Source organism: Ochotona curzoniae, unplaced genomic scaffold (assembly GCF_017591425.1).
Source record: "Ochotona curzoniae isolate NIBS_2020 unplaced genomic scaffold, NIBS_Ocur_1.0 scaffold_4505, whole genome shotgun sequence".
Classification (NCBI taxonomy): domain Eukaryota; kingdom Metazoa; phylum Chordata; class Mammalia; order Lagomorpha; family Ochotonidae; genus Ochotona; species Ochotona curzoniae.
The window spans coordinates 32,902,925-32,927,791 of record NW_024467118.1 but is presented as its reverse complement, the minus strand read 5'-3'; the positions used below and the strand labels follow the sequence as shown (position 1 = coordinate 32,927,791).

Here is a 24,867-nt window from a genome sequence, read left to right as displayed (position 1 = left end):
CTGGGAAGCAGCCAGGCCACGTTCCATCTCCACATGGCCCTCCAATCCATGCTGCTTCCTCGGTACAACATTTGCTCCTTATCCAGAAGCACAGTCATGATTGAAAGGGGGAAATGCGGTCAGATCTCTTATAATTTATTTGCATTTTTCCCTATATTATGTATGTGTTTTGACGTTTTATTATTTTTCTTTGGCAAAGCACAAGATTCTTGCCCCCGAAGCTTCACATTTCCATGACGGAGTTACGATAGTTATGATTTGTTTCGTGCTAAGAAACAACTCTGCTGGAAGTGATGAAGTGCTGAGTTCTGTCTTGCATGTGGGGGCTATGTTTTGGAAGGGCTGGCCTTGCAGGGGGACACCCTCTGGAGGAAGCTCTGCAGGCCCCTCCTCAGCACCGCGTTCTCGGCCGCCTCCCGCAAGCTGCGGTGGAGCTTCTCCATCTCCTTGTACTCACGTTTGACATCTGCAGGAAGGCAGAAGGGGTCACAGGGGGGTTAAGTCATTCTCAAAAGAAGCATGACTGCTCACTTAAAAAAAAACCTGGGGATTGGCAAATGGTGAAATGATGAAAGAGTTCTATACTTATTTGAAACTCAGAATCAGAGTGAGAGCAATATTCCATCTGCTGGTTCATTCCCAATGACTGTGACTGAGCCAGATGGAAGGCAGGAGCTTCATCCAGGCCTCTGACGTGGGCAGCAGGGGCCCAGACTTGGCCATCTTCTGCTAGGCGGCTGTGGCTGTATCCCCACATTGGAGTGCCTGGATTTGAGTCCAGGTTCCCCTGATGATTCTGATTCCTGGTAAGCACACCCTGCAAGGCAGCTGCTGCCGACTCCAGTCCTTGAGTCCCTACACCAATGGGAAAGCCCAGATTGAGTTCTGAGTTCCTGGCTTCACCCCACCCTAGCATCTGGGGAGTGAACCAGTAGAGGGAAGATCACTCTTATTTAAATCTCTCTCTGTCAAAAGCAAGGACAATAAATAAAAGTTATAAAAAAGCACCTGGCAATTCATGAGGTCTCTCCAAGGCCTTCTAGGAGCTGCCTAAAGGAAAACTAAAGCTCATCCCAAACTGCTCCCACCTCAGGTCCTCTCCAGGCAGCTCTCTCCTGCCTCAGTCCTCATCCTGCCCAGTCTCCACTCCAAGTGGATTTGCTTCCTTTTGGCATCTCAGCTTCCCACCCCAAGACCTGCAACCTAATGACTTTCTCACAATGAGGCATTTTGCATGTGGCCATGGTGCCCAGACTCATAGTTACATGTTCATCTGGTTGTTTCTGTGAAACTGTTCTGTAGGTTATCTACCTTGAAATTGGTAGACCCCAATAAAGTAGGCTTTCCTCCCTGATGTGGGAGCCTAATCAGCTGAACGTTTGACTAGAGAAAAGGCTGGACCTCCCTGTCTGCTCCCCGTCCCCACCCCAGGCAAGAAGGAGCTCCCCAGCAGCCTGCCTTTGGATTCAAGCTGCAACTCTTCATGGAACCACCAATCTGCTGACCACTCCCCAAACCTCCGTTGCCATGTGAGTTGAGTCCTTAAAGGAAACTTCTTTCCACATCTTTATTCTTCTGAAGAACACTGACCAGAACAGTCCTCTTCAGAGGGACATTTCAGATGGACCTTGGCATTGGCCTTGGAATAGTGCCTGCTGCCTTCTCAGTCCTACTTTGCCCTCAGACTGGCGGGGTTGGGACTCCTGGCTGGTGGGGAGTGAGAGCCGTGTCTTTCTCTCTCTCCTTCTTTTATTTTTTCCCCCAAAGATTGATTTATTTGTCTGAAAGACAGAGTTACAGAGAGAGAAATAGAAGGAAGGACAGAGATTTTTTTCATCTGCTGGTTCAGGAGCCAAGAACTCCATCTAAGTCTCCCATAAGAGTGTCAGGAGCCCAAACACTCAGGCCATTTTCTTTTGCCTTCCTACATGCATTGGTAGGGAGCTGGTTACAGGGGAACAGCTAGTGTTTGAACCAATACTCTGATGTGGAATGCAGTTATTGTAGGCAGTTTAATTCACTATGCCACAGAGTTGGCCTCAGTCTTTCTGTCTTGCTTCATATCTAAAAAGTCTCCCTCCTCCACGCTCCCTATACTCCAAGGCTATCCTCTAAGATATGGCTTCCACGAAGTTTTTGCAGTATCCTTCCCCTGATAACCACTGTTTTCTATTCTACTGGGATAACGGCATCCAAATGAGACCCCTTCCTCAGGTCCTTGCTTGTCACATTTCCAGTGAGCTCTTTTGTGCCCCTCCTGTCCCTCTACCCCAGCCTCCCCAGCTCCCTTTCCAGACTTGAGTTCCCTACCACCTATTTAACTTCTTAGTTGGCTTATTGTGTGCTTCTACCCAGGTGACTATGAGCTCCAAGAAGGTATAAATTTCACCTGCCCTGGTCACTGCTGTATCCTCTGCACCTAAAACCCTGTTGAACACTTTACAAGGGATGGGACTTGCTCTTCACCCTGAACTAATCAGCCAAGACCCTGAGAGCAACCTAGCAAAGTACCCCTACATGATGTATATCAGATTTTTTTTTATGCTGAAGAAAAGAAAACAGGCTTCAGCCATGGCAGGAGAATTTACATTCAACTTAGGAGAATATTTTATGTCCACAAGAGCTGAGGAGTTGTAAGAGCTGTGGCATGTCAGACTTTTTTAGAGAAGTCCTAACTGGATGAGTATAATTATAAAACTTCAGTTCTTGTGAAGGTAGGCACCAGGTCATGAGGGAGCCCCATAAATCGTAGGATAAGGGTGTGTGTCTTCTTCTCTGGACACCATTAAGAACAGGCCTGAGGCCATCCAACCAACCAGAAATGGGAAGAATGATCTACAAGGAGAGAACGAAGTGCAAAGTACATGTATATAGGCAGCTGTCACACAGCTTCAGTTTGGAACCCCTGTATGCTCCAGAGGCACCCCCATTTAGGATGCTAGCAGTTGGTAGCGGGGAGGGAAGGGAACATGGGAAGACTTGGAGCCTTGCATCCAGGCAGGCAAAGGTAGCCTTGGGATTGCTCCACTAGCATGGTCCGTGGGTTGATCAGGAAAAGGGGTAAGGAGATGAGTGGTAGTGAAGACCACTGAAGGAATACATTGCAGGAGAGGAATGACTTCTGAGGGACTCCTATCGACAAGGCTACTGTACTTGCAGGTAAGTCAGGGGGCTGAGACTGAGCAGTTTGGAGGGTAGAAGCAGCAGGACTTTTGTGGGTCAGAGAGAGGCACAAGCCTATGTGGAAGAGCTCAGCTGGGCTAGTTATGGTGGACCACAGCCCACCAACACTCACTGATGCATACTAAAGCTAGGGTTGGGGACGTGACTGACAGGGCTAGATCCCAGTACCCATTAGTGAGAGTCAAGACAGGGGATGAGTAATGTGAGGTTGGGCCATGACATTAACCAGCACATGAGAGAACCAGGTCTGGGGACAGATTCTTTGGGCAATATGTAGCCCCACCCCTATTTGGAACTGCAAGTCCCACTGGTTTGCTTAAGAGCTGGGGTTGATGACAGGCTGAGGTAGGCATGACAATGGAATCTTCTGACACTCTTGGCTGCTGGGATTGGGAACAAGCTGGGTTAGTCCATGCAACAGCACCTGCAGACATACCCAAGAATAGTGTGGGGTAGGCTGGGTCACAGCATCTGCATGTGCAGAAGCCAGACTGCAGTATGGGTCATGCTGGACTAAGCTATCACATATGGTTTGTATGAGCCAGGGATGGGAGCAGACTGGGCAGGGCTAGGCTACAGCACCCACCAATGAGAGTTGGGACTGGGAGCAGGCTGGGACAAGTCAGGTTGCAACATCTGATGGCAAAGGCCAAGATGGGAAATGGGCTATGCTAAGCTGGGTCACAGCAACCACTGGCATGTGCAAGATCTGTAGCTAGGAATAGGCCTGGTTGGGGAGCTAAAGGGCACTCCAGCTGGGATGTGGTTCTCACTGGTGAGCATAGCAAACAGCGCTGGAGGCAGGACTGGTGGGGACTGTGGGGATCACCCTGACTAGGCTGTAATTCCCACTGGTGAATATGAGAGCTGAGTGTGTGGTGGGCAGGGTCAGACTGGTCCGCAGCATCCATTGGTTTATGTAAGAGACAAGGTTGGAGATAGAACTGACCCAGCAATTGCAACCACCAGTGTGTGTAGGCTGACATGAGTGACAGACTGAGCTGGACCATGTACTGCCAAACACACACAAAAGAACCATAGGATCTGTGGTCTGACCATGGACTGCATGTGTAAGAACTGGACCTCCTTAGTGGCTAAGACAAAGAGTGGAAAGCATGCCCAGATGCACATGGAGGATATGGCAGTCCATTGGGATCTGCAGAGGACATCTGGTCCCAGTCAAGCATTGACAACAAATTTCTAGGCAAACAGAAACTGTGGGATAGACTGTCAGCCGATGGAACTTGGAGGGATTTCCTCATCCTTGGATCAACAAGACCAACAGCATTTCAGAACCATCAAAACTACTTGAGTGGAATCCTTGGAGTAGGCCCCACATTAGGGACCCTGGGATGGTATCAGGCCGTCATTCCCTATCCCTGGGTACTAGGATGGCAGAGAGGCTGGGTATTACCTTCCTTAATTCCCCTCTTCCCCTAGACATGGTAGGAAGAGTGCAGAGATTTGGAAACAATGGTCTCATCCACAGCCCCCTAGTCCTCGACCTTTCCCGACCTGGTCAACTATGTCAACATCATCAAAAATACTTTTTTTATGGCACTAAATAAACAGAGTAAATAATTTTATTTACGCACTAAATAAACAGAGTACAGGGTGAGCCTCCCACTCTCCCATGTCCTCCACCCCTCTGTGGAGGCAGCCAGAGGCAACAGTGTCTTGTATAACCCACAAAGGTTTTTATGCATAGACAAGCACATCCGTATGTATTTCCTTTTCTTCCTCTCACAAACAGTAATGTATCACACATCTTTTTTCACTTTGATTTTTTTCACTTTCATAATATATTTTGAAAATTGTTTCATGCTGCTATATACGAAGTTGCTTTGTTCTTTTTGAATAAAATTTGCACAGCCTTCTACAAGTGGTTTTTCTAATTGACTTTAGCCAGTACACTACTGATAGATATTTGAGTTGCTTCAACTTTTAGTAACGATATACAATGCTACTTTAAACAACCTTCTCCAGAAGCCTGCATATGAGGCTATAGCTAAAGGACAAATTCCTCAAAGGAGGATTGTTGGGTCATAGGGTGGGTGCAGTTTTAATTTTGCCAAAGCTTTCCCTGGGATTTTTCACACCAGTTCATTACACTCCTGGTTTACACTAAGGGGGCCTGGTGGAGTTTATGGGCAGGACCAGAGGAGGTGGCAGCCTGGCAGGACACAGCAGCCAGCGTTCATTCCTAGGTTCTTGGGGGATTAAAAGAAATATTTCTCCACCACCAGAAAAAGAAGCCTTTTCTAAGGAAGTATCAAAAGAAAAGAAGGCTTTACATTGTAGATTTGAATCAGCCACTTTCTAGCAAAGAGCCCTTAGGCATATTAACCTGATTTGAGTCTCTGTTTTCACACCTGCAGCATGAAGCAACAACATCTTAACTCTTACAACATTGGAAACTCCTTCAACCTTAGCCTCTTTAAACACAATTGGGAGCGACCACCACCACGGGGATCTGCACAGACTTCCGGGACACAGAAGGTTGATGTGTGTACCTGCAAGCTCCTTGTAGAGACTGGTCCCCTGAGACGAAGCGAGGGTGAACATGATGGCGATACTGCCCTTCACCTTCTCTGTGATGCCATTCTACACGACAAGGACATTCGATGTGTTAAGATGGTACAGCCCAGGAGAATTCTATCAAGGGGTTCCCCCACCCAGTGCTCCTGTTTTACATACAATGCAAGTGCACACTCAACAAATTACGATGTTGTGTCAACATGACTTTTACATGCATTGGGAGGTTTTAAAAACCTTCATGTGAGCTGCGTTTCTGTGATGCTTGGTTTATTGTGGTGGTCTAGAACTAAACTTGGAGTATCCCGGAGGTATACCTGTTCCCCACCCCACCCCTGTCAGATCTGCAGATTAAATGAGCTCATGCTCATAAAGAGAAAAGCACCCCTTGCCTCTACTGATGACTTCTTAAAGAAATAGGATGCAGAAGACAGCTGGAAGGCCTGCATTTCTGGTGTCTTGGCTTCAGAAAAGAGCCAAGGCCAGCACGCAGTAGCAATAAAGACAGAATGCTGGATTCCACAGGTTTTTCCTCCTGGCAGCATGGGCCCTGGCCCACTGAGCAGAAGACCTGTGCTTTGATTTGCATCCCAGTGCCTGCTATTTCTTACACTTTCTGTACCAGCTCCCTCTCCTCTACCAAGGATCTCCTTAGGTGTCAGAATGTGGTAAGGAATACCTTCAGTTGCTGGCATTGGTGCTGCATCCTTTCTTGAGCCCTTTCAAACATGCCCTCAGCCACTTGCCGGTCAACTCCTCTTCTGAGGACTTCCTTCATTCTCTCACATGCTTTTTTGCCAGTGATCTGAGCTGCCTCTGGGAGAAAATGACAGACACGGTCACACACTACAGCATGGTCTGGCTTAGAAATCCTCGGCATAAGAAGGAGAAACGTGCAAGTAAGAAAACAAAGTATATATACACTCACATGTATGCGCAAACATATACACATATACTCATACTTATGCTTGTCATTACGTAGAAATAACTTAATACTCAAAACTCGGGTAATGGTTATCATTCAGAAAATTCATTATCATTCAATGAATTAAGCAGAAGCTTGTAAAATCACATCACCTTTCCTTCTCCCAACAACAGAACCACCGAAAGAAGGGGTATGATAATGATTTTGCAAATACTTAAGGCAAGAGAATTGAGAACTGGATGTTGGAGTTTGTGCTTAAATTAGCTGATAAGCAGCAGGAAGGGGAGAAGCAGATGTCCAATAAAGAGCTGGAAGAAAGAAGTGGGAAACACAGATTCTAAGAGTCCCTTCATTACCTCTTCCCACACCTTGCAATTACAGTCATGTGCCATGTAAGGATACGGGTTCATGACAGTTGATGATGGTGCTCTCATCACGTGCTGCTGCCCAGTGACATGGCCATCCAGGCTTATGTGAGCACAGTCTATGAAGTGCACACAGCAACTCAGTCAGCAAACACAACCTTGTCATTAAATGAATCATGACTGTACTCAGCTTCCACTTGCAGCCTAAGGGTGGTCCAAGGACTTAGGCACAGGAGGACAAGCCCTTGGAGGGACAGTAGCGAAACAAGATGCTGAAGGTGCAGGCAGGAAGATTTCAGAAGAGTGGAAAAGCTGTCCCCAGGCCCCCACCTTCATAACAGGGTTTCAGGTCATTCTGAACAGAGGTGGTGAGAGACTCGTAGATCCTTCTCTTCTTTCTTAAGATATATCCCTCCAGGCCTCCCAGAAGAGTGCTTATCTGAGAAACCACATTAACAGAAGGTCATCAGTGACAGTCTTTGGACAGAAGCATGTCTCAACCCTGTGCGTGGCCATCATTTCCTTCCACCTTATATCATGGTTGGCTATTAATGTGTCTTCAATATATTTAAGCTATGAATTCTCACAGGCGACTCAAGTATCTTTATACCCCAAAGTGCTTCCACAGTGCCTGGCATCTACCCATAGGTCAAAAAATATGTGCTGAGTTGATCTCAGGCATGCAATGTGCCTGGGTGTGGAATGAGCCTGCCTGGGTTGGGAGACAGGGAGGAGAGGTTAGGAGGAGGCATAAACTATAGCTCCAGCCTTGCATTGAACTTTGGGTCAGCCCTGGAAGACAGATAGTCACAAACAAGAATCTGGATGCCTCAACACTAAAAAATGACCTGCTTCTTTTGGCTTCATGACTTTGGATATGACTTCATAATAATGGCAAAAATGATAGCGAAGCTGGTGACCATGTTACAAGCTGGTGCAAATTCTCCACCATCTAAGGAGACCTTGAAGATTCTTCTCCAGGACTGAGTCACTTTTACCAGTGCAGCAGCACTCTTGGTGGCTTCATTGTGGCATGAAACTGGTTTTCATGTCCTCCATCCCCTGACAGCCCAAGGACCACCACCTCCACCACCCTTCCCATCATCCTGTGATGGAGCATTTTTCACCCAACCTCCAAGAAGGAATATACAGACCCTGGATGCTAGAGAGAGTAAGTCTGGAGGGAGCAGCAGCCTCCCAACCTGCTTGGGAATAAAGCTCTCATCCAATCTCACTGCCCTCTCCAGAAGAAACTTACCTCTTGGATCAGGAAGCTGTTTTTGCAACGATCATATTTCCAGCCATTTCTTCTCCCAATTTCCATCATTTTCTGTTGTAGGGAGCACTTAAAAGCATCTATATGAGGCATCAGAGCCAAATCACTGGGCTTCCCAGATCTACAAAAGAAAGCAATACAAAATTAAGATTGATGGTGGCTGCTACACAGCTAAAAGGGACATAAAACTAGCTGATGTCTGTATTCATTTTTAAGAGAAGGGAGGTGATATGTTAAAGTTATTAAATTCCTATCAGATACCATGCACTTGCTATGCCAGGCCCTGGATATGAAAATCTATCTAAGGCCCAGTGCAGTGGTGCAAGTGGTTAAGGTCCTCGCCTTGCACGCCCAGGATCCCATATGGGCACAGGTTCTAATCCCAGCAGCTCCACTTCCCATCCAGCTCCCTGCCTGTGGCCCGGGAAAGCAGTCAAGGACGGCCCAAAGCTTTGGGACCCTAGACCCGTGTGGGAGACCCAGAAGAGGCTCCTGGCTTTGGATCAGCATAGCACCGGCCGTTGTGCTCACTTGGGGAGTGAAGCATCAGACAGAAGATCTTCCTGTCTCTCCTCTCTGTATATCCGCCTTTCCGATAAAAATAAAATAAATCTTAAAAAAAAGAAAAAAGAAAATCTATCTAGTCAGTGTGATGTTGATAATGCCCATTTTACAGATAAGAAGCTTGAGGGTCAGAGAAGATTACTGAAGTGACCAAGGTCACACAACTACTAAGTGAGACAGCCAGGCTTTCAATCTTATTTGAACCTCAGAACTTACAGCTTTTCCACTGCCAAAGTGTCTCTACTTGAAGGGTAGGACTTGAACCCCAGATTAGAAAATGAGTAAGGTTTGGGGAAGTGAAAAGATGGGGAACTATTCCCCATGGAGTGAAACAGCTAAATTTCAGGATATCTTAGGAGTGGAAAGCAGCAGGTGACAGAGCCAAGACTTAAAGGCCGTGGATTATAAACCCTAGCACTCTGCTCCCAGACTGGGTTATGCTGGGAAAGTTACACCACTCTCAATCTCCATTTGTAAAAAGACAGGCACCACTTGCTGGGCTATTGGGAGTATTTGCAGAGAAGATGCAAGCACATGCCCAGCTTAATGCCCAGGATATCTTGGTTGCTTTTTACTCCCTGTCAGGCTGGCTGCTACAGTGGGCTGAAATCAAGCAACCAGCAGGAAAGTTTGGAAGGCAAGGTAGAAGCAGGTAGAATGCCATGAACAGCTCTCTAGGGAGCTTGGTACTTACAGAAGTCAGTGAGTAGAGGTGGAAGGGCATTATCTAAGAGGCATTGAAATACAGGGGTGGTGGTGGTACTGGCCAAGTAATTAGGACCCTGCTTGAGATATCCACAGTCCATATCAGTGTGCCTAGGTCTACAGAGTTCTGGCCCTGCTCGCGATTCCAGCTTCCTGTTAATGTGCACCCTGGGAAGCAGTAGGTGATGGCTCCGACACCTGGGAGCCAGCCACCCATTTCATAGACCGGCATGGAGTTCCAGACTCTTGGCTTCACCTGGCCCAGCAGTGGGTATAAGTATTTGGGGAGTGAACCAGTGGGTGGAAGATATGCCTCTCTCTCTGTCTCTCTGCTGCTTAAATAAATTTTAAAATAAAAATAAATTAGAGAAGCAAGGGGGCAGCAAAGGTGGCCACTGAGGATAAATAATAGAAGTAATAAAGGTGGGTGGATGGCTCCAGCGGCAGCGAGTAGCCAGCCAAGTAAAACCAACAAGGGGAGGAGGAGGCAGACTGGGACAAGCAGATGCACATGCAGGCTAGGAGATTCGGTCTGTGGATATAGGGAGGAATAAGAGGTCAGGAAAGGGGCAAGAGGCAGTATGAGGAACGTTGCCCCTACTGTCCCATCACACCCCAGGTTTGTGAGGATGTTGTGTGTTGGAAACAGTCCTTGGTAGTCTCCCACTCCCCCTCAGCTTTTTTTTTTTTCTTCTGCATTCTGGCAGAGTTCTAAAGGCCATGTGTTTGCTTAATTCCAACCTCTCCAATCCAAATACCCTGTCCTGGGCACAGATCCCAAAGAGAAGCTATCTTTTGCCACATGTAGGAGAGATACTTGAAAAGTAACGGGAATCATAATATTAGTCTGAAAGGGACATCTCAATCTGTGTTCCAGGTCACCCTGGGAAATTTTTAAATAAACCAAACCAAGAAGACTTTTGTGCTCTGCCAAAGTCTAAGCTTTCCTGCTCGGGTTACAGCTACCCTTCACACTTCCAGAGCCAATGGAGAAATTCCTACAACAGAGACTGCAGATGTGCCTTCCCCAAAGAACATGAGAAAGATCCTTTACCTGAAAATGCCTCCAAAAACAGGGTCAATTTGATCATAGATGGGCTGCATGATGGCTGCATTTAGGTCAATCCTTGCCAGTGTTCGGGAGGCATAGATGCCATTCTTCAAGCAAACAGCTTTCAGGGTCTGGTGAAAACCTTGGTTTCCTTTACTCCGCTGGGCAATCAAACAGTAAATTAGCAGTGTTAGTAGGTATTAACTTGAAGGTCATGGGATCAGAATTACATTGTCTTTGGCCAAAGGCCATGACTGAGAATCAGAAGAAAGAGACAAAACAAGTTTCAAATACATTAGTAAGCCAGAGCAGAAGACTGCAATCATGCCTCAAGGCTGGCTGTGTACCCCTTCCCTGGGCTTCCAAAGGACCCGGGGCCCACTCTGATCATGACCCTTCACATACCATTTTGCATAGGCTAATTTGTGCAATAGGCAGACTCTGACCTAGACCATGGTCGATATCAGGCACAATTTCATTTCCATGTTTATGTTCTCAACATCTGTCAGTGACTTAAGTGGTACATCATAAATATTTATTAAATGAGAAGTTATTAAATGAATGAATGAGTGCATGCTATATCCTTAGAGTAAGCAGATAGCCTAGATTTTCTAAGGCTAGTTCAAATGTTGTATTTTTGCCAAATATTTTTTAAGATCAATTTTTATTTGAAAGGCGGATACAGAGAAAGAGAGACAGAGAGAGTTTTCATCTGTGGGTTTACTCTCCTACTGACTGGAATGCTAGGGCTGGGCAGGTCAAAGTCAGGAGCCAGGAACTTCATGCAGGTCTCCCATGTGAGTGACAGGAGGCCAAAAGACTTAGGCCATCTTCAACTGCCTTCCCAGGCACATTGGCAGAAAACTGGAGCTAAACCAGAGCAGGTAAGAATTGAACCAATTTTCATTTGGGATGCTGGCACTGTAGGTGGTGGTTTAACCTGATACACCACAACATTGGTTTCTTATTCTTGCTTATGTCTTGCTACGTTACATAATGTGATTCAGTATATAAATGTTTGGCTAGATTTCTGGTCGCAAAGTAACCTTGCTGGGGTTGATACTGTGGCATAGCAAGCTAAGCCAACACTTGTGACACCAGCATGGGTGCTCAAGATGGAATTCCTGGACCTGGTCTTCAAATTGGTTCAGACCTGACTGTTGTAGCCAATTGGAAAGTGAATCAACAGATGGAAGATCAATTTTATCTATCTATCTATCTATCTATCTATCTATCTATCTATCTATCTATCTATCTATCTACCTACCTATCTATCTATCTATTTATCTATCTATCAGTCTAGCTGTCTCTCCTTCTCTGTTACTCTGCCTTTCAAATAACTAAGTAAATAAAACTAAAAAGCCCAAAGGACCTGGGGTGATGTCAAGTGGCTGCCCTCCATCCCAGGGTACAGAGGTGTTTGGGAGGCTGGATGTGTTTTCTCCCCTTATCTTCCCCATGCCCCCAGAAAAAAGGAAGGAAAAAAGCAGAATGTGGAAATGGTGGTCTCACCCACCTTCCTGTAGCCCTTGACCCTTATCACCCTAATCAACTATGTAAAACTCATCAAAAATGAAGATAATTATAAAAATAATAAATTAGTTAATTTTAAAAAGAGTTCAAAGGGGGCCCGGCGTGGTGGTGCAAGTGGTTAAGGTCCTCGCCTTGCATGCCCGGGATCCCATATGGGTGCCAGTTCTATCCCGGCAGCCCTGCATCCCTTCCAGCTCCCTGCCTGTGGCCTGGGAAAGCAGTCGAGGACGGCCCAAAGCTTTGGGACCCTGCACCTGCGTGGGAGACCCAGAAGAGTCTCCTGGCTTCGGATCGGCATAGTATCGACCCGTTGCGCTCACTTGGGAGTAAATCATCGGACGGAAGATCTTCCTCTCTGTCTCTCCTCTCTGTATATCCGCCTTTCCAATAAAATAATAATAATAAAAAAAAAGAGCTCAAAGGAACATTGCTTTGCAGACAGGAACACTCCACACATTTGTAGTTACAGGGAAGTGAGTCACTAAAGGGTACATGAAGCCTGAAGATGGCTTGTGTGGTTCCTTCCTTTCCTAGTAGGCTGGCTCAAAGTTGTAGCTCATGCTCTCATCTTCTCCAGCACTCACTGTTTCACTGTTTGTGACCTTGGTTCTTCTACCATCAAACAAAAACAGCTCTCTCCAAAGTCACTTAGTTATCTATTGCTATGAAACAAATGTCCCCAAAATATGGTAGCTTAAAACAAACAGTAACCTCTGTGTGTGTGTATTTCTTCTCTCCTCTTCATCCCCTCCCAAGGACAGATCAGGGTTTGAGGAACGCCTGGCTAGATACCTATGGCTCAGGGCTTCTGACTAGGTTCAGCCGGCCATAGCTGAGTTCTAGGCATTTGAATGGGACTAGAGGATCTGCTTGCAAGAATGCAGGGCTGGCAAGTTGGTACTAGCTACTGACCTTTGGGGTGGATTGGGGGGGGTTGCTCAGCTCCCCCTCCATATGGCCTTCTCCTCTCAGGGTCCTGATCTCCCACACACAGGCTGACTTCCTCTCAAGTGATCGAAGCACCAGCATGGAGGCCTCAGTGGCCCTGGATGATCTAGCTCAGGTGGCACATTCTGTCACTGCTGCAGCATTCTCCTGGTCACAGAAATCAGCCTGCCACAGTGGAGGAGGAACCTTCACTAGGAGGGAGCATCCTCCTAGTGGGATGAGGATCCTTGAGGACCATGGGATGAGGGACCATGGGACCATGGGACCATGGAACCATGGGACCATGGGATGAGGACCCTTGAGAACCACTCTGGAGGCTGCTGACTACCATCACCATCCTCAATGTTCACATCCAATGACCTTTTCATCATTGCAATTTGTCCTCAGATTCTCAGGAGCATCTGACGATTTGCTTATGAAGAAGCTTTCCTGACTTGGGGTTTTCTTATTAAAAAAAATAAAGTTCAAGTGACAGTTGGAAAACTTTACACATGTGCTCCCAAATGTGTTTTGTTTTTTCTCACTCAGAATACCTTTCCACTCCACTTCTCTGCCTAAGGAAATATCCGTGATCTTTCTAGATTGGATTCCAACTCCATCTTTTCTAGAAGGTTTATTGGATTGTCCCCTGGCATTTCTTTTTGAACTCCATTTTTCCTCCCTCTGGCAGTTCCAGCTGCCCCCTATATATTCCTGTTTTACAGGAACTTAACTCTAGCCCTGGCACTGGGATGGGGTATTTAGCCCAGACCTAAGATATGTGGCAGGGATGGTTTAGAAACATGTAAGTGGTTCAGTCAAAGCCAATGAAATACAGAATTGCTTTCACTCATAGCAGAGTTAAGAATGATACTCCTTTCATGCCTCTAGATCAGTGGTTCTCAGTTTGGTGCCACTCCATCACTGCTGAAGAGTGCAGGATGCCATCAGCATTGAGGCAGTGGAAGCCAGGGAAGACTGAAGCTCCTGCGTCTATCAGCACAGCCCCTCCCAGCCAAGAATGATCCAGCCTGAAATGTCAGTAATGCTGCGATTTACGGAGGCTGCTCCAGGCTTCTGGAGGACAGATGTGAACCTCACATTAGGCATGGCCCTTTGCCATCATGACAATGAGGCCCACGTGTAGAGAACAAGAGAACGCAGAGGGGGAGTGCCCAAGGCAGTGGCTTCAGTTTCCCTCACCCAGGGCCCCTCTGCCTCTGGCTCTTGGTGGGCCAATGCACTTCCTTATGGTTTTGGTTGACTTGATTTAGAGACTTTGACTTCCAGCCAGATGATTCCAACTTGCCGCAGCCCCCACCAGAAAGCTCTCCTTTCTCTGAACATCTGGAGAACTTCATAGTTCCCTTGTGGTCTTCCCCAACGTGCTGCCTTTTACTACAGTTCTCCATGCAGCACTGTAGCTCCTCTGTGCAGAGACCATGTCAGAATCATCTTTCTACTCCCTAGGCCTGATAACAGAAACAGGCGACTTACAGAATACTCTCTCCTCATGACAGTATCTATACATGCATTATTTCCATTAAGCTGTACAATAACTTTATGCCAGTGTACAATTGTCCTCATTTCACAGATGTTGGGACTGAGGCACAGAGGAGTTAGTTAACTTGTCTCTGGTCACATAGCTGGAAGAGGAGGAAGCAGATTTAAACTGGAATTTGTGTCCTTCACCAGTGGGAGCACAATGCCTCTCAGGACCCATGCTGTGTGTGTAATGGTCCTTGTTACCATGGATAAATGCAGGAAAATTGACTTCCCTTCTTTGTAATTTATTTTACTTCTTTGTAACTCCTATTAAACCCTACCCCAACTGCATACTCTCCACACACCAGTCCAGCACCAAGGACCCAGTCTCACCACGTGGATCATTTGTCCATCACCTCTTACTCAGAAGGGACATTATGGACTGAATTGTGCCCCCTGCCAAAAATCCTAACCTGCAATTTGACTATGTTAGAAGGGATTTTTAAGAAGGTGATTAAGGTTAAATGAGAGCTTAGGGTCAGGTTCTAGTCCAGCAATGCTGATGCCCCTGGAGGTGGAGAGAGGGAGGGGGAGAGAGAGAGAGAGAGAGAGAAAGAGAGAGAGAGAGAGAGAGAGAGAGAGAGATCCAGAGTCCACCGACTCAGAGCAAAGAGCATGAGGACACAGTGAGCTGCCAGCCACCTGCAAATCCAGAACAGCAGTCTCATAATAAAACATTCTGGACACTTTAATCCTGGACTCCATACCTCCAGAGCTATCAGAAAACAATTCTGCTTGTGTGAGTCACACAGCCTGTGGTCTTTTGTTCCGCAATCTGAGCACATTAAGATGATGGATTGCTCTTGTTACCCTTTGATTTTTGATAAATAATGCCTTGAGTTTTTATTTTCACTCCTCAGAAACCCCGTAAAGTTAATTAAGAAATAAAATCATCACTTGTATGCCAAGCAAATGGTTACAAGGTGTTTTCTTATTGTGCAGTCTAATCATAGCTGACATGAGCGTCACAAGATAGGAAGGGCAAACACTGGGCATCTGTGTTCTGCCGAAGACAACCAGAGTGTCTGAAGTGAATCTAGGGCCTAAAGTGGGGTCAGAGCCTCCTCTGGGGGCTCTGCAGTGGTTGTGAGGCAGTGGTGGCTCTCAAAACCAAAACCTGAAATTCCAGCTCGGTGTCAGTGACTTACATACTGTGCTTTCCCACATGAACTCTTCCCTCTTTCCTATGCTCTTCTTTCTAAGCAATGGAGAGAAGGAAAAGGGAGCATGTGGACCAGACAGATCTCAATGGACAGCACCAGGGTTCTCTGACAGGGTCACTCACCGCTAGGTATGCCCCCAGGATGCGCCGGTAGGAAGTCCTGGCTATCTGGACCCCTTCTTGTAGAGGCTGCTCCATGTGGGCAAAGCACTGTTCAATAACCTTGTCCAGCAACTCGATCTTCTCTTCCACAAACCTTCGTAGGCCACTCATGTGCATAGGATCATTCTAAGGCCAGAATGAGAACAGCAGTGAATATGAGAGAAACCCTTCCTCCAAAGCATCTCCTTGTCAAACTTTCTTTTATCACCAACACAAAGTTGAGATTGAGATAACCACTCTAGGCTGAAACCCCCTTACTGTACCCATGAGGAAGGCATCCCTCAGTGTCCAAACCCTTGGAGTTTTGTGAGACTGCAAAACAGAGCAAATATCTGCCTGCTGCAATTGATTTCTGGTGCCTACTCCATCGAGCTGTTTGTTGCAGTTGTTACCAACAAAGATTTTTTTTCTAATAACAGCCAACTGGACAAATATTGAATGTGCTTCAACTTTGCAGAGAGCAGTTTTGGAGGATAGTGTTTCTCGAACATTGATGCGCACACAGATCCCCAGCAGCTCTTGTTAAAACCCAAGGGCTTGGGGTTCTGCACTTCTGTCCAGCCCCCAAGTGATGTTGATCTCATTGGGTATCAGAATGAACATTTTGGACAAGGTTGGCAAACACAAAAATAAAGCAATGATCTGATCACTTCTGCCCAGAAAAATATAGTCTAGTACAGACACGGTTCACATAGCAATGTTTCCATCAATGACAGACTACAATATGCGACAATTTTCCCATGAAATCATACGGCTAAATGTGTAATGGGCTATACCATCTGAGTCTGTGTAAGCACAGTCTGATGTCCACACAATAGCCAAATGGGTTACAGAACATTTCCCAGAATGCAGCCGTCATAAGTGATACAGGGTTGTATTCAAATAACACAAGGCCATAGGACATACAGCCTCTAGGTTCTGGGTTTAAAACTTGGTGGTATTCTCTGTGTGAGAATGTTGATTAGGCTCCACAGTATCTGCAGGAGACCATACTCCCTAGCTTGGCATTTCTGGTTCTTCATGGCCAAGACTCAACTGACCTCCCCAGCACCACTGTCTCTCTTCTTGACACATCCTTCCATGTAGCTTTTCCTCAACCTTCTACCACAATTTCCCATTTGTGACTTCTGAGCTTTGCACATGCCAATCCCTACCATGATCTTTCAAGACAAAGCTCAAAAGTCCCTTCCCACGTGATGCTTCCCGTGACTCTCTGTGCATGGTTGGGGTTCTAACCGTGGCTGGATGCCATCTGACTTTGTACATTCCCATGTTACTGCTTTCTTCCTGCTGTGGGATGGCTCTCCCATCCCTTTGCTCAGGAGTGTGCTGAAGGGACAGACAGACTGGTATTCTTGTTTGTTTATTACGTGCCAGGGCATGGTGTCTATAGACATTTGTGGCATGAATGAGTGGCACAGAGAAACTCCTAGATGATGTAGGTTTTTAACTTGCCATCCAAAGTGAAAGAACTAGCTCTGTAATCAAGGTGTGATCTAACAAGTGGCTCAACTTCTCTAGTTGTCAACTGCATCTTTTTTCAAGGTGAGTTGAGCTGAACAGTCTCAAAAGCAACCTCAAACTCTAAGGCGCTGTGACTCATAACAGATGGGTTTTGGAGTTTAGGGAGACTATTTAATTTTATAGGTCCTTGGGCATTTTCCCAGTTTAACCACTAAGAATTCTCTAAGCAATGCATTCCCCCTTTCCTCTCCACCTCCACCCATAGAGTGTTCTTTAGATTCTTTGGAATTCATGGTATCATTGGTGGTGGTCAAAATGAAATAAGAAAAGGAAGACATGGAAAGGAAATCCAGGCAACATTTTCACCATGTCCCACTCTCCAAGAGTCTTTGCTGAATAAACAGCAGTATGATAAGGAAAGGAAGACTTGGGAACAAAAGACCAATAAGAAGAGGCAAAACTGAAGCTTAGTATGAATAATACAGGACACACTCGGCATTCAGATGTCATGATCAACTTCCTAGTTCTTAAAAACAATGCGTGCTTATTTAAAACCACAAACTAATTTCTGGCATAAGTTAACATCTTTAAGAAAAGATCAATCACAAATAGTTTTTGGTTGGAATTTTTTTAGAGTTCAAAGAAACTAACAGCACAACTCTTGCCTTCCAATTTTTCATCCAAGAACTGAGACTGATAGCTGAGGCCAAAGGATTTGGGGGAAAGCTGTGGGTAGGTCCAATGGAAGGGCTACCTCAGCCACGTCCACCAGCACCCACACTCCCACCCTCCTCTGGCTTCTCAGGCTTGAACTGGCTGGAAATGAAAGTGAGCCCCTGTTTAGGCCATATCTCCAACAGGAAAGATATGCACACAGGGCAGGCCCTTCTGGCCTCGATTGCACAATGCCTGGTCTTGTGTTTGTAAAATAAATCAACCACACACTGCATTTCCTCTGATTGGTTTTCCATCAGTACTTCCAAAAGCAATCTTACACTGGGCAGAGAGGCAAATTTCACCCCAAACTTTTTTTAAAAAGTTAAAAGGTCAAATCCTTCCCCAACTATTTCAGAGGATAAAAGTTGATTTAGAGGAAAAAAAAAAAAAAGATTCCAGAGGTCTTGTTTGTTTTTGACACACATAACTGGACCAAAACAGGAGAGAATAAATGAGAAAAATAGTGAATTTTGCTCTTTGTGCCACTTTTCTACAGAAAGTTCCAAGAGTGTCCAATCTGTACAACTTCCCCTGGATAGCATTGTTCCATTGAGTGTGGAAGTCCAGTCTGTGGTATCTGCCTCTCCTTGCCTTTGCCCCAGAATTACCCCTCATTCTGGAACCAGCTCCTTGACCTCTCATTGAGCCTAGAGGTGAAATTTATCTATTCCTTCCTTGTTATGACTTAATGAAAAATCAAGTGCTTTGTGTCAATCTGATATGTGAAGACAAGTGACAAAAGCCCAGGGTGTTTCTCCAGAGTTGTTATCCACTATCACTTGAATTCAGCAGCAATTGAAAAGCCAGGTAGAAAAGTGAAAACTTTCAACAGACTGCTGGCAGAGGACCCTGGAGGCAGGTGAACTAAAAGCAGGACATCTATTGTGACTAGCTAGAGAAGCATATTTAGCTTTCTCTGGCTGCTTGACAGTTGGAAGCAGAACCAGGGGTTAGGGAAGTTATTAACAGAGAATTATTGTTAAGCTTCCTGGACTGTTACTAGGGACAGCAATCCAATGTCCTGTAAGATTCATTTATAGTGGGCTGGCATCCTGGAATGTTGACTCTAGATAAGGGCTTGGTTTCCCAGGTTGCTGGCTGCAGGCTGTGGTCACATTTTATAGTCTCTTTGTATATTTTGTCTCTTACAAAGAACACAGAACAGTCAGTGATTCATGGCAACAATAGTTTTCTCCTCTAATCTACCAGTTTATCTTTCTTACATAAGAGTTAAAAAGTCATCAAAGAGCTACATGTTCATTGGTGTAGAAAAAATATTTTTTCACTGTCCATGTAGAAGATTTGTAAGTTAAACACTATAAAGATCTAAGTCCTTTCCAGGCTGAGATTCTGACAGTCCCAAGCATGAAGGGAATCCAGAGATAAGACTGAAACTTTTGGGTGAGTGTCAAACCCCTCCTCCAGATTAGGAGGATTATCTGTCTCATTTTTACCAGAAAGCAAACCCAATCACTCCCTCCATCCACAAAACAGTTTTTCAAATCTCAGGAGAGATGGAGAATAGTCACTGACTATTTTCATATTTTCCTTTCAGATCATCCATCCAGGTCAAATATTATTCCTTTCTCTTGAACCCAAATGTTACAAATTTAGCTTTTTCAATATCCTTTTGGCCCTCTTACATGATCTCAGTTTTGCAATGTCCTTTGATACGAAAAGAAATAAAACCTCCAAAGTTCATTTTACTGCTTGGTATGAGAAAATGTGTTGTGCTGGGGAAAGGGGGAGACTCCCCACTCTGGGGCTCTCCTACCAGCAGGCGTTCTGTGGAGTTGAGGCCATCAGTGAGGAGCAACAGGCCAAAGGCGTCAGTAACATACTTGGTCACCATCCTCCTCTTCTTGTCCAACAGACTTTTTCTGATGTATTCTCTTAACTTGGGGATTTCTGGAATTCACGGGCAGAGCAATTTAAAAAAGGTCAAGAGCTTGTAGTCAACAAAATTCAGCAAAGTTGAACAAGCTATGAACTGTACAGTTGAAGTCCCAAGAGAGCTGGCTGTCAACTAACTTAATCTTTCTGAAGCAATTAGTTTGCATGGTTAGGATCAATAATAATGGCTGCCAGATCAACAGTTCTTAATATGCATTTTATTTAGCTGTATAAAACAAATTGCATAGCAATGGACAGGCTCTTTTTTTTTTTTAAGATTTTTGTATTTTTATCACAAAGTCAGATATACAGAAAGGAGGAGAGACAGAGAGGAAGATCTGTCCGATGATTCACTCCACAAGAAGCCGCAATGGCTGGAGCTGAGCCAATCCAAAGCCAGGAGCCCGGAGCCTCTTTCAGGTCTCCCATGGGGTGCAGGAACCCAAGGCTTTGTGTTGTCCTTGACTGCTTTCCCAGGCCACAAGCAGCGAGCTGGATAAGAAGCGGGGCTGCCAGGATTAGAACTGGTGCCCATATGGAATCCTGGTGTGTTCAAGGCGAGAACTTGAACCATTAGGCTACCTCACCACACCCTGGGCTCATTATTTTTAAAGGGACACTTTGCTTTGGATTGATGTCCACCTGCACAGCTGAGTCAAGGCGGCTCTCGTTTCCACAGTCTTAGCTCTTCGACTCCCCTAGATTTTTCTATCTATATTAAATAGATACTAACATCAAAGTAGTACATACTTACTGTAGAGAGGAATAAGAGCTTTGAGATGTGCGCTTCTAGATCAGAAATTTGCCTCTATCCTAACCTGCTGTTGGTCAGAAAATAGCACATGCTATCCTACTTTCCTTCATTATTCCTGTGCATGGCAGTTTTTCTAGAGAATTCTTTTTATGTGCCATGCTGTTTGTCTTTTAAATCTTATTCCAAGTAGTTCCTTCACTTTCTTTGAACATACCTGAATAATACAGATAGAGAAATATTTGGTAGAGGGCATAAGATACTGGATATGAATGGGGGGGGGGATAGCGGAATTCTAGCCACCTAATTTGTTTGACACAAAAAAGTTTTAGCACAGGAAACTTGGAAACCAAGCTCAGTGTTTAGTGATCAAGAATAAAAATGCACAAACAACCTGTTTCTTCCTCAGTGAGGAGAGCCTGCTGCCAGTACTCCTGTGCGCTGACCGTGTACACCAGATCTGAGGCTTCCAGAAGCTTGGAGTCTGCCGGTAATCTTTTCTGAAGGGAGAGAGGCACCCAGGGAACAGAATGACTCAACCATGTCAAAAGAAGCAATGCACGGGGGCCAACGTTGTTGAGCAATGTGTTACGCCAGTATCTCTTATGAGTGTTGGATAATCTCAGCTGCACCGCTTCTGATCCAGCTCCCTGCTAATGCACCTGGGAAAGCAGAGGAAGGCCATCCAAGTGGAGGCTTCAGATGGAATTTCAGGCTCCTGACTTTGGTCTAGCCCAGCCCTAGCCTTTGGATAGAAGCTCTCTTTTGTCTCTCCCATTCTTTCTGTACAAGTCCACCTCTCAAGTAAACAAATCTCTAAAGAAGCAACACACAGGCCTCACAGGCACCTCCAGCAAATTTCATCTCATTTGCCTTCAGCTCTGCTGGAGCCCCGTGAGGATCAGACTGTGTTCCAAATGTCAGGTGCTGCTGTTTCCCACTTTGAACAAAGTGATCAGGGCGTCACTGTACTAGAAACTCTCCTATTGGAAGTTAAAAACACCCATTTGAAATGTGGGATGTGGGTAAAAAGATTGCCCCAGCAAGCATTTAAATGCTCAGAGGGCAACAAGTCCTGAAATCCTTTATGGAAAAAGAAACACACCTGTGGCCAAGGTCATGGTCTGTGTAGTTATCTTTGACCAGCTCCTGAGAGACATCACACTAGTCCTGGTGTCAGGGTGTATACTACAGGAACAGGCAAAGTGGACAAATCAAGAGTTGAGAAGGTGGGATTGTTTGGGCAGAGTTACAGTCAGAGTTACAGTCACTCCCCAGAAGGCTGCAATGACCACTGTTGGACCAGAACAAAGCAGATTATTCCAGGTTTGCCATGTGGGTGCAGGGGTCCAAATGCTTGCTCCATCCTCAGCTGCTTTCCCAGGCATGTTAGCAAGGAACTAGATCAAAAAGTGGAACAGCTTGGTCTCAAATTGGCACCCAAATGGAATGCTAGCACTGCAGGCAGCTGCTTAACCAGCCACAACACAGCACCAGCCTCACTTTGTATTTTAAGACAAAAGAATGGATTATTAAACATTTACAACACCAACTAGAACACAACACTGAGGTAAATTCCTATAAGTGTACGTTTTTTAGCCATGTGGCTCATGAGTTCACCTGCCTGTTTTAATGCAGAGAAGCATTTCAGCAAATGATAGTTTTAAAGGTCAAGGAGATGGGAATCATGTGATGAAATCTTTTATTATGACTAGAAAAATATCATCACTGAGAGGTCACCCTAGAATTATACATAAATATTGTTCTATAATCTTCCCTTCTCACTAAAAGGAAAAAGAAAAATCAGAGTGTGCATGAGTGTTCAGGGAAAGTAGACCAATCTCTACAAGGATGGGAAAGAGTAGGGTGAGTGGAGACCCTGTGGTTGTCTGGGCCTGGAGAGAAGCTTTATCCCTGGCAAGCTGCAAGCACATGTTGGTCAGGCTCATAGAGATGCTTGGGTAGGCTACCCAATCCCCAAACACATAGGGTAAAGTTGTCCATTCTGGCCCAGGACTCCCAAATATTTATCTATAGTGAGTCTTTTGGCTGTAATGCCTATCTACAGAACCAAGAAAATACAGGCTATCTGCCAAGCCCTCGAACTCAGTGTGTTCGGTTCATGCATTTTCATCTCTATTTCCCCAAAAGCCCTGCTTGGCCTCCTGAATTCTGTTTTTGTGACCACTCTCCCTGAGTGGTCCCAAGCCAAAATTCCAGAGCAGTCATCTCAAGTCCTCTCTTTTTCACTTCCCACACCCAGACCTGAGGACTTCAACTCCCTAATGTGGCTTGGACACGATCCCTCTTATCTAGTCTGCTGCCTAGCTCCTTGTCTGGGAAAATCCTCCTAGCTGCTCTCTGCCTTCTGCACCCTGCCTTCACAGCCCACTCTTCCTACCAGCTATGCACCATCCTGCTGAGAGAACAATCTTTTTAAAAGGCATACTTTCAAACTGAAATTTCTAATCTCAGGGGTCTATAATTCTTATAATATTCTTCTTCGAATTTTCATTTTTACAATTTTAAAAAACAAGGATCTAGAGGTGCTTGAGTGACTGGCTTGTTTCAGCTTCTTTCTCATAGGTTTGAAGCTCCCTGAAGGACTTGGGCCACATCAGAGAGCACTGTACAAGCCTGTGAGCTGATGTTTTGACATCCAGACTGTATCTCATGCTAGTCCATTTGCTGTTAATTAGCAACTTGTGAATTGTTCATGGAGGGAGTTTATGTCTTCAGTTTCAGAGGTCACACAATTAGGTGCTCATAAAAAGCTTATTTCTTTAATGCCAGCAAGAGCAGTTCAAGAGAACAAGACTAGCTTCACTGGAGATTATTGCCTTGTCAAAAGTGGCTTTTGAGAATTGATGGGTAGAAGATTTCACCATCAGTATGAAGTTTCAGTGTGAGTTAGAAATAAAAACATTGAAATATTTGATTCTGTGGTGCACAGCATACATTTGCTCCATCCATATTGTTGAAATCAAACTACAGAAAGCAACTGAATATACAACTGCACAAAGGCCAAATGCTTTGACTACTGGAACCTGGACTGAGGATTTTGTTTCAGCCAAACAATGTCATTTCTCACGTTCTTCTTCCTCTGATAGAGTGTGCACAGTTTTGTTTAACTTTCCTTTTAAAATCGGTTTCAGTTTCATAGTTGTATAACTATTTTAGTAATGACTTTAATAACTGTTTTAGCCTCAGGACAGTAAAAAAATGAATAAATAATCAAAGAAAATACTCAAACAGCAAAAATGATCACTCAAACTTGAAAAATGCACTTAGTTAGGCCTTTTGTCCCAACAGCCCTTTCCCCACACACTGTTCTGTATTTGAAACTACTTGCCTACATTTATATTTAGTCAGGTGTGGAAGCTTATCTCAAACTGGGTGCTATCTCTGCTCTCGTGCCCCCTCCCAACAAAAGGCCATCAGTCCTTTAACATGCTGCTCCCCAAACCTCCTCTGGATCCGACCTCCCACTACTGCCAGATGATTTAGGGGTCTTTCCTGTGGGCTCCCCCAGGGTTTTGGTCAGTATACAGTGACCTCTGGACACACGAGGGGTCTTGACAGAAACTATGGAGAGCACACAACCACAAAAATGCTATGCATGGATTTCAGTTTCTTCTTTGGAACTCAAAGGTATCTTCTGATTCCACTTTCCACAAACTTTGTGAAGATTCTCAATTTCTTGGTAAACCACACAAATGCTATTTTATTGTCTCCCCATTTTCAGATGAAAAGGTGGAGACTGAGAGAGATCCTGAAAGCTGCCTAAAGTCACAAAGCTTTGAAACGACAGACTGGGAAAAGTCCAAGTTATCCATTTGCCACTGCTACACAAGACCAAACATACCTTTGTTTCTCAAAGCCTGGGAGCTGACAAACAAAAATACACAGTGGATTCTATTAACTCACCTTCAGTTTTTCCTTGAGAATTCTATTCCTTTGCAGTTTGATCATTTCATTTCTTTCTAAAACAGCCTCTCGCTGACTTGGAACAGCTTGCTAGATTATGAAATGAAATAACAACATGTAAAGAATTCAGGTATATCAACTAGGATGAAATGATGAGCTGCACATTCTGGGCAGATTTTCAT

The 24,867-nt window shown here is 45.1% G+C and overlaps 1 protein-coding gene across 1 annotated transcript in view; it reads right to left on the bottom strand.

Annotated features, from left to right (window-relative positions):
• Window positions 1-238: 238 nt before the first annotated feature.
• Window positions 239-24,867, bottom strand: part of NUGGC (nuclear GTPase, germinal center associated) — a 37,059-nt gene continuing 12,430 nt past the window's right edge. The window contains exons 9-18 of the mRNA XM_040966343.1: window positions 24,686-24,775; window positions 21,153-21,258; window positions 19,889-20,022; window positions 15,895-16,059; window positions 10,608-10,765; window positions 8,267-8,405; window positions 7,339-7,447; window positions 6,398-6,534; window positions 5,697-5,787; window positions 239-466 (exon numbers count right to left, since the gene is read on the bottom strand). Of these exons, the coding sequence (XP_040822277.1) occupies window positions 327-466; window positions 5,697-5,787; window positions 6,398-6,534; window positions 7,339-7,447; window positions 8,267-8,405; window positions 10,608-10,765; window positions 15,895-16,059; window positions 19,889-20,022; window positions 21,153-21,258; window positions 24,686-24,775 (1,269 nt within the window). The 3' untranslated portion in view covers window positions 239-326. The remainder of the gene's footprint in view (window positions 467-5,696; window positions 5,788-6,397; window positions 6,535-7,338; window positions 7,448-8,266; window positions 8,406-10,607; window positions 10,766-15,894; window positions 16,060-19,888; window positions 20,023-21,152; window positions 21,259-24,685; window positions 24,776-24,867) is intronic.